The following is an 8698-nucleotide window of genomic DNA, read 5'->3' as shown; positions in this document are numbered from 1 at the left end:
TCAGGAGGCACCAGTTGCTGAGGGGGGGGGGGAGCGGGAGCCCTGTGTGCTCTCCAGTGGACCAGGAAGTGCTTCTGGTCCACTTCCAGGTCTGCTGCCGAGCGCACTGGGGAGCCCCCATGCTCCTGTGGGATGCTCCATCCACCCCAGCATTGCTGCATTCACGAGCTGCCTGGTACCTTGAGGTATGTAGATAAAACATTCAAAGCTGTGTCTATGTCCAAATCGCCAAATCTTTCCGAATCTCTCCAAATCCATTTGGAGGGTTCTGATTCAATTCGGAGAGAATAAAGGGTCTCCTGATTCGATTTGGAGATTTGGCCACTGAATCAGGCCAAATCAAATTAGGGACCAAAGCATCATGCAGCCCTAATAAATATGGTTTCAGTGCTAGTGGTGTTTGCTTGAGCCAGAACACTACCATTCATTCTTCTGTCCTTCCAATTGATGTGTAGGATTCCCCTAGGCCAGGCTACATGACATTAAAATGTCAACAGCACACCTACACTTTAGCACAAGCTCCACTTAAAGTATAGAAACAGTTCCTATACCCTTTATATGCTTTACTGGATCAGTGTCTGAGTGTTCAGAATCTAACATTGGCTGAGAAGTATTGCTTGTGCTGGGAGAGACAAGGAAGTCTATTGTGTCTGGCCCACTTGGTTAATGACATCTGAATTCAAGCCCTTTGTCTCAAAAAGTAGAATGAGGAAACAGATGCAAAGTGAGTTCATCTGAGATGAGCTCACTGCATAATGTTACCTTTAAACAACCTGGGAGAAGATAAAGAAATCTCTAGAGGGGGTTTGAAGGCAGATCTGTAAATACACCATTGTAGTTTAGTTCTGCCAGAAAATTAGAAAATGCAATAGATTCCCAAGTTCTGATTTCTCATAATAAGCTAAATATAAAAATAATTCCCCACACTAAATCAGAAGGCATTAAAAAAAATCTAAGACTTTTGAAGTTCTTAAATTAGAGGTTTAAATAATTTTCCTTTAAATGGCAAGCTTACAGTCATTTCCAAGGTCAGGATTTTTGTCCCAGCTTCTCTCCAGTGGTATTTTATTTTTGTTTCCTGTGGGAAGGAAAAATATGTATTGATCTCCTTTATAGTCTATTCTGCTACAGTTAAATATGAGCAATTATAACAACAAAACTTATGCAAAAGAATGGTAGCAAGATATTCTTTCTAGTGGGCATCAAAGATACAGCCCCTAGACTGGACCCAGTACTTGGAGCTGTATCACCTGGCCTGTAGGGCTCCTGGACAGGCCAGGAATTCAGAGGTACAGCAAACAAGGGCAGGTCCATTGCCAAATTCTAGGACATGGAGCCCCCCCGCTCGGGATGCATGTTGGCATGGAGGGGCAAGCAATAGATGTGTTAAACCCTGTAGCTCAGAAATGTAGTGTTTAATGCCAGCACTTGTCTCCCTCCTCCCCCATCATGAGGAGCCCTGTGGTTTGGATCCAACCCAGGGGGCCAAAGGAATTTGAAACCCACCTTTTCCAGTGACAAACTAATAAAGGCATGAAGAGACTCCTTTAAAGTACAAAGCTACTTCATTCAGACAAATCATCTACAAACAGATGCACTTGAACACAACACTACCAAGTGAGCTTTTAAGGGAATATTAAAAGTATAAATGAAAAATTGCTAAAGCAGCCACACAGAAAAGATTTCCTCAATATGCATAAAATATAAGTGGCTGTTGTACCAGAGAAAGAGGCAGAGATTAATTCACTTCCCCAGACTGTGCACCTGCACAGATCTGATTATAAAAACGTGCTTAGCCAGGATGTCCTGCTGGCTTGTATGGCAGTGATTGAATCAGTATCTGCCACATAAAAGTAGACCAGGGGAATAACAAAGGCCTTTGAAAATGAGGACTAAGAACACTGGGGACTGACCTAACATTTAGCATGTCAGAGACAGACAGATGAGTCTTCTACACAGAGACACGGATAGAGGACGCCAGTAATGCGATCACCACATTTACTGATCTCATTTCTGTAACTTTAAGGTTTTCACTCGATCTGGATCTGTGCATGGTTTTTGTAGTATTTATTTTCTCATATAGACATATCTTAAGATTAAGACGACTCATATGTATGGATGTAGGTAGTCTATGTATCATAAGAATACATAGTCCAACCTAAGGAGAGGCAAACTATTTATCAGCCTCTGAGGGGAAAAAAAAGATACCAAATACTGCCATTTTCTGGTTTACGGCACACACAGGAGTCTGTTCACAAACGTACAGCTGATATGTTGTTGTTGTTGGCTTCTGAGTTTTATTTTTCGTATCAGATTTTTGTTTTGTTTAATTTCAAAATGGAAAAAAAAATAAAAAGAAAACTTGAAAAACCTTGTTCCCATGAAGCTCTAGCAACAAATCCGGAGTGCAGGAGAATACAAAAAAAGTACAAAAAAAAAAGAGAAAAGAAAAAAATGGGCAAAAGTTGAATTTCAAATGGTTTTTATTTTGTTGCGATTAGTACAAATACAGCCACTTATTCCTCCTATCACAATTACCTCATATCCCTTTTGGCCAATCAGTTTTCCTCTGTAGGAGTAAATTCTCTAGACTTTCCCTCTCCCTTTTGACTAGTCTGGTCTCTCCTCTGTTACTTGCAGTGGAAAATCTAGATATAAAACTTTAGGTCATACACTGTATACTTCCCTGGGAGCCTGTGCACTCATGAAGAAAGAATACTTCTGGGAGAGAGCCTTGCTCCTCTCACAGGGCTGCTCACTTAGAGAAAAATGAGACTCTCTTTCTTAGTTCTGCTACTTCTACTTTGGAGTGCTTTGCTGGAATATTCATTATGTTCACTGGAAGACTGAGCAAATACACCTCAGAGATTCTTTACATGGAAGATGATGGAAGCATCAGACTTTTAAGGAAAAAGCTGTGAACGATTCAGAATTAGGCTGAATACAGAATTTTACTCTGATTTCACTATTTTGATTGGGACAGTGGCCAATCTGAATGTCAGGTTCTTCTTGTTTTCCTGCTAAATTAATGCTACATTATCCCCTTTGATGGTAGAACCAAAATCAAATGCAGAAAAAATAACCCCCTTCTAATATTACTTTTATTTGGAGAGGCAGAATACCAAGCCAGAAAGTCAAGAACTATGGGAAATAACTGCAATGGTATATAACAACTTCTTATAAACAAGAACAATTACTGTAACGATAGTTAGATACAGAGAGCATAGTCAGGTTAAAAAGGGACTAGACAAATTAATCAATGGTAGATCTATTGTTAGCTGGACAGAACATTTGGAGATGTTTTCTCTGGCATCTCTAAACTAATAATGGTGGATACCAGACAGCATAATGAATAAGGGATAGATCACACTAAATCTATCCAGTTCAATGCCCTCTCCTCTAACATCCACATCTGCCATCGTTGGAGACGATACTAGACTAGACGGACCATTGGTCTGAACCAATATGGTACTTCTTATATTCTTATTTATGTATTAATATTCTTTTCTGTCACATATAACAGCTTCAATGAAAAAAATACATTGTGCCCCCTGTCCCAGTTCACCCACTGATGTTCCCCACTAGATAAGAGTGGGACCAAAAGAGTGTTAAAGAATTCATTCTACTCTTGTTCAGGTACAGGACCCAACAAACCTGGTGTTCTTTCTCCTCCATCTCTGCCTTCAATGACCCATGCTTCCCAGCGATGAATTTTGAGTGTTTTGGAAGCACACTAACATAATTCTAAAATATAATAGCATATTTCTATGAAACCATAGATGCCCACATGTATAATAGCATATTTCTATGAAACCACAGATGTCCACATGTTGAAATGCATCATTAGCCCTCATTGTCCTATATAAGGGGAATTTTTTTTGGAGAAAGAATAGAAGGAGATAATGGTATTTTGTTAAAAATGGAAAAGAAAAGGACTGTCCCTTGCAATTAGGAACCATTAGGGAATAAGTAAGGAATACTGGGATGGAAGCAGGAGAGAGCAAGGCTCAAATTCTCAAATACATTCAGGAACTTAGTTCCCCTTAAATTAATTAGTTCAGCAGCTGAATATTTGAGGCCTTATTTGGGCAAACAGAACAAGGGAGGAAAGAAGAAGATGCCCAACTAAAGCAAAATAAATACAACAAGACCTTATTTGGGATGATTTGCTGGATTTTTTTGCTTGCTTGTTTTTTTGAGTTTTTAAATGAATTTCCATGGGTCTTATTTACACAAGCTTTTGCTTCTGCTCTCTCTGAAATGCTCATGAATATGTACCTATACTAAAAAGATCTATTCAGTGAATGCATGTACCAATGCTTGCAGGGTAGAATGTGGAAGTAAGAAAAAGGCTGTGTTGAAAACGAGCTCCAGATACTGCAGTGAGCTCCACTGTAATTGCAAATGCAAGTAGCCTTCAATAACTATTTTCTTAGACTAGTACAAAGACTCCAAGTATACAGGGTTTGTCCTAATTACTTCCTCATGTTCCATTTCCTGCATTTTGTTCTGTTCAATATATTCTTTTTCACTGGCCTTAGATACAACCACATTAAAGTGGTTTGATGAGGTCTTTTTGGATTTAAGTTTTGCTACTGTTACCCTCCATTTGGGAGACCCAGCTACCCTAAACTTGCTGGAGATTTGAAATCTTTCAGTAGCTTGTAGGCTGAATGAATTTTCACTCTTGTACATAGGCTTAATGCTATTTGGAGCTTGAGATTCTGAGGCCATGTCTACACATGCATTAATGCACTGTGGTTACTGCATTAAGTTTAATACTGTAATAGCAAGTACTAGCTAAATGCACAGTAGCCAGTGCTACTGTGAAGTAGTGCTGGCACAGGCCTTTTAAGTGACGCTAATGTGCAGTAGACTAATTCTACTGTTCATTAGCACAATAGCACAGCTTTTGACATGTTGAACTAATATGCAGTAGAATTAGTCTACTGAGCATTTAGTGTCTCATGTAGATACACCCTGAGAGGAAGAAACAGCTTTGTGATTTTATTATTTTCCTGCTATTTTCCCTTAATATAAAAGGGCATGGGTAGACAAAATGGGGGCCCTAAATTGAAGCAGTTGATTTTTAAACACTGCTTCAATTTAGCACTGATTAACCCCCCCCCCCCCTGGGTTGTACACACATCCCGCTGACTTACCTGCCACTCTGGTGGGGAGGGAAAGGTGAGCTGCTAATGGGTGGAGTGGTCCCTGGGCTGCAGTGGGGGTGGGGGGGCTGATGCTTCCCTCTGCAGCAATGGCAGCCCCCCACAGGTGGCACCCACCTGCAGGCACCCAGCTTGGGTAGTCCCGGGGGGGGGGGGGGGGGGGCGCACCACAGCCATGGAGGGAAGCACCGGGCTCCCACACAGCTCAGGCAAGCAGGCAGGCTCCAGCAGGAAAACAAAGATCAGGCTCACCGCATTTCTTGGGCAGAGTCTGCTTTCCCAGGCTGCTGCTAGGCTGCCTGCAGGGCTTCCTACAGAGCCGCAGAGCTGCACGAAGCCTGGTGCTTCGTTCCACAGCTGTAGGGACAGCAAACTAAAACTCTTCGAAGGAGCTTTACTTTGCTGTGCCCCAAGTCATTTAAGGCGCATTACGCTGCAGAATTTCCTACAGCAGCTGGAATTAATGCGCAATACACTGCCGAGGCTATTACACCATTAAAGCGGTGCAAAAGCATTTAACCCACTTTAAAGTGTCATGCACACACGCCCCTCATTTTGTCTACACACGGTAAAAGATATCCAGATGGGGATGAAAGAGTTACATTTTCTCCTCAAGTTCTTTTATTTACCAATTAGCCCTTTTTTTTTTATTTGGGAAAATCTTAAGAGTCATTCAAGTTTCAGAGCAACACAAGTCACAAAGGGCACCTATACACAAGTGTGGAGGCTGCTCTGACATGCTGGCATTCCAGAGCATCAGAGCAGACTCAATTAATCAAGGCTGCTGGAGCGTGGCAATTGCCACACTCCTGCTGCCTCTTGTGTCTCATGTATCAGCATCCTCACCTTGAGAAATGGTGGTGGGGGTGCTTGAACTAAGTTCATTTGATGAGCTTTAGTTCATCAGCCCCTACTGCTGTTTTAATGTGGTAGCACTTCAATTAGAGAGGCTCTCGGAGCCACTCTAATTAAAGCCCCCACCCCACTCCCCACACACACACACACACTTGGAGCACATGTAAAAGTGCCCGAAGGGCTGACCTCTTGAATGTAGTGTGTCATAACTGTCACAAGGTTTACTCCTGCAGAAAGCACAAGGGTGCCAAGTATGTGGAGGCCCAAGGGCCCAGGCCTCCCTCAGGAAGTTGGCTGTTACCTGAAATGCATATAACTTTCCACGTGTAATTATCTTAGCCTCCTCCCCACCACCAACAAAAATAAAAGCCAGTGCCTATTATAAGAACCACTTGCTATTTTCTCATGGCAATAACTTAAACATGATTTCAACCAACATGAAAAACTGGTTTCAGAGGGGTAAGTGGCCCTACATTAATGCTGACCACTGTGAACTACCTGAATGCCTGTTTGTGCCCTAACTTATAATGGCCATCTCCTAAGATGGGAAGGTCTACCCTCATCCCAGGGCCTTTGCAGATCTGGGTCCTGGACTTCAGTACTGGCTGCTCCTTTTACTTTATTTCAAATCCAGCATCTCCTTCCTTGAGGACTCAGTACTCTTTTTCCAAGGCTAAATTCCCAGATGTAGCACTGCAAATATCTTTTCTTTTAGGGCTAAGGAAGTGATGCAACACTAGCACAGCTTTGAAAAAGGATACGTCTACATTGAAGAATTGAGCTATTCACCTAGTTCAGATACCAGAAGCAACTTCTCAGGAAGCACCTTTAATAGTACCCAACAGTAAGCTCCATGCTGCTGCTAACTGCTACACTGTACTACTCTGCAGTCTGTCATTTAAAGACAAAATAATATAGTGAGACCTGAGCCACAGGGTTAAATGACTCAGACTACATTATTGTAGCCATTGCAAGCACTCATGCCCTGGCAGCCTGGTTGCTCAGTGCCCAATTCTTAGGCCAAGATCAATGTTGGAATTAACATCATGTGAACACTAAATTCTAACGGCTAATGATTTTAAAGTGTGGGAGTAGAGAGAAAGGCAAGTCCTTCCTCTTCTGACATTACAGTGCCATCAGCTACCAAATGCCACTTTGGCCTATCAAACCATCACCAATTTAAATGCATCTTGTCCTTACACAATGCAAGTCCTCACACAGTCAATTCATTACTCAATGTAACTGAGGGTTAAGATATTAGCTGCTCTCATCTTCACCTTATATCACTAAATCATGACAGTTAGTGAGAAGTATGAATCCTTCTTATTATGATGTGAAAACACAGTGGCCAGAGTCTTTATGATATATGGGTACTTAAAGATGCAAGTCGATACCTAACGGGATTTTCAAAAACATATCAATTTGCAATGGATGTTAGGTACCTCAGCTCTTTTGAAGACACCAGTTGGTACTTGCCTCTTTAGACACCTAAATCTCTTTTTAAAAAAAGTCTTCAAATCTTTATTCTTAATAAAAACTGAAACCAGAGGCTCAGTAACAAGTTTTTTGTTCTACTTACTCTCTTCCGTAGCCATCATTTTCTGGTAACTCAGAACTTTTCTTTTTGTTTGATGAATTGGACAGCAATATATATTGTCACAAGGCAAGATATCACAGAAATTCACTTCAGGGGTCACACCAACAGGTAGTATGCTTGGAGTAATTTTGGTCCCATGAAGTGCTGCAAAAGAACAACAAACTCATTGGTGATGCTGTTTGTTTCTTGACTTTTTTGCAGCAGCACTGCAATTGCAGGCATATCAACCATTTACTGGAAGCATAAATATCCTACCTGCCATAGTAGTGGAGGGAGGCAGGATAACGGAACTTGTAGCATTGCTGTAAGAGAAAAAATATTTCATTAAAAAAATGAACAAAGGCATTCTGTACTGAAATATAAGCAATAATAATTTAACTACTTGCCTGAAAATGGGGCTTTGACTTCCCTTGGTTTTGCTTTGGTCTTGTATGCTAAGTGCATAAATGGTGGATATTGTCAAAACACTGTAAAAAAAAATGTTTTCCATAGATTGATACCTGTCATCTCATGAACTCTATACAAATATAATCTTAACTTCAAGGGTGCCCCGATTCAGGAACCGCTAAAGTCAATGCAAAGATTCCCATTAAGATTAATGGTGTGATCTAGGACCCATTAACAAAAGAACCCACAATTTTGATATTTTTCTTTCTGAGGAATGGTTGAAGCAATTTATTAAAAAAAAAAAAAAAGAGCTTCTCCGATGTAGCAGAGACAGGATTATTGTAAATTCCGTAGGAAACATGCTTAATTTTCCCCTTTAAAATTACTGCAGCAATAACTTGAAATATTGCAGTAAGTAAAAGTATTATAAAATGTGTGGTTCTGAACAGGGATGGCTGTTGTCCCTGTTTTGCATGAATGCTTCATGATTATAGAAGTATTCTGACACTGCTGCATTTATAACATACTGGTATTCATGTTATTAATTTGGGCATATTCTATGCTCTGAATAATAAGAATGAAGAGAAAAAGCTACATTCATTTTTGCAGCAATTCCTTTAAGGAGTTCCAAATTCTAATTTAAAGTGCTTCTTCCAAACCAAAGCTAACTTTGAGAATCTAATTTCTG

The 8698-nt window shown here is 40.7% G+C and overlaps 1 protein-coding gene across 1 annotated transcript in view; it reads right to left on the bottom strand.

Annotated features, from left to right (window-relative positions):
* MYRFL (myelin regulatory factor-like) overlaps positions 1-8698 on the bottom strand; it is a 106967-nt gene that overhangs the window by 22933 nt on the left and 75336 nt on the right. The window contains exons 17-20 of the mRNA XM_019515782.1: positions 8010-8090; positions 7879-7925; positions 7606-7767; positions 1016-1078 (exon numbers count right to left, since the gene is read on the bottom strand). Coding sequence (XP_019371327.1) covers positions 1016-1078; positions 7606-7767; positions 7879-7925; positions 8010-8090 — 353 coding nt within the window. The remainder of the gene's footprint in view (positions 1-1015; positions 1079-7605; positions 7768-7878; positions 7926-8009; positions 8091-8698) is intronic.

The sequence above is a fragment of the Gavialis gangeticus genome, unplaced genomic scaffold (assembly GCF_001723915.1).
Source record: "Gavialis gangeticus isolate Ggan-Ray unplaced genomic scaffold, GavGan_comp1, whole genome shotgun sequence".
NCBI classification, from domain to species: domain Eukaryota; kingdom Metazoa; phylum Chordata; order Crocodylia; family Gavialidae; genus Gavialis; species Gavialis gangeticus.
Note: the sequence above shows the minus strand (reverse complement) of the source record. Positions and strands in the feature narration are given on the sequence as shown.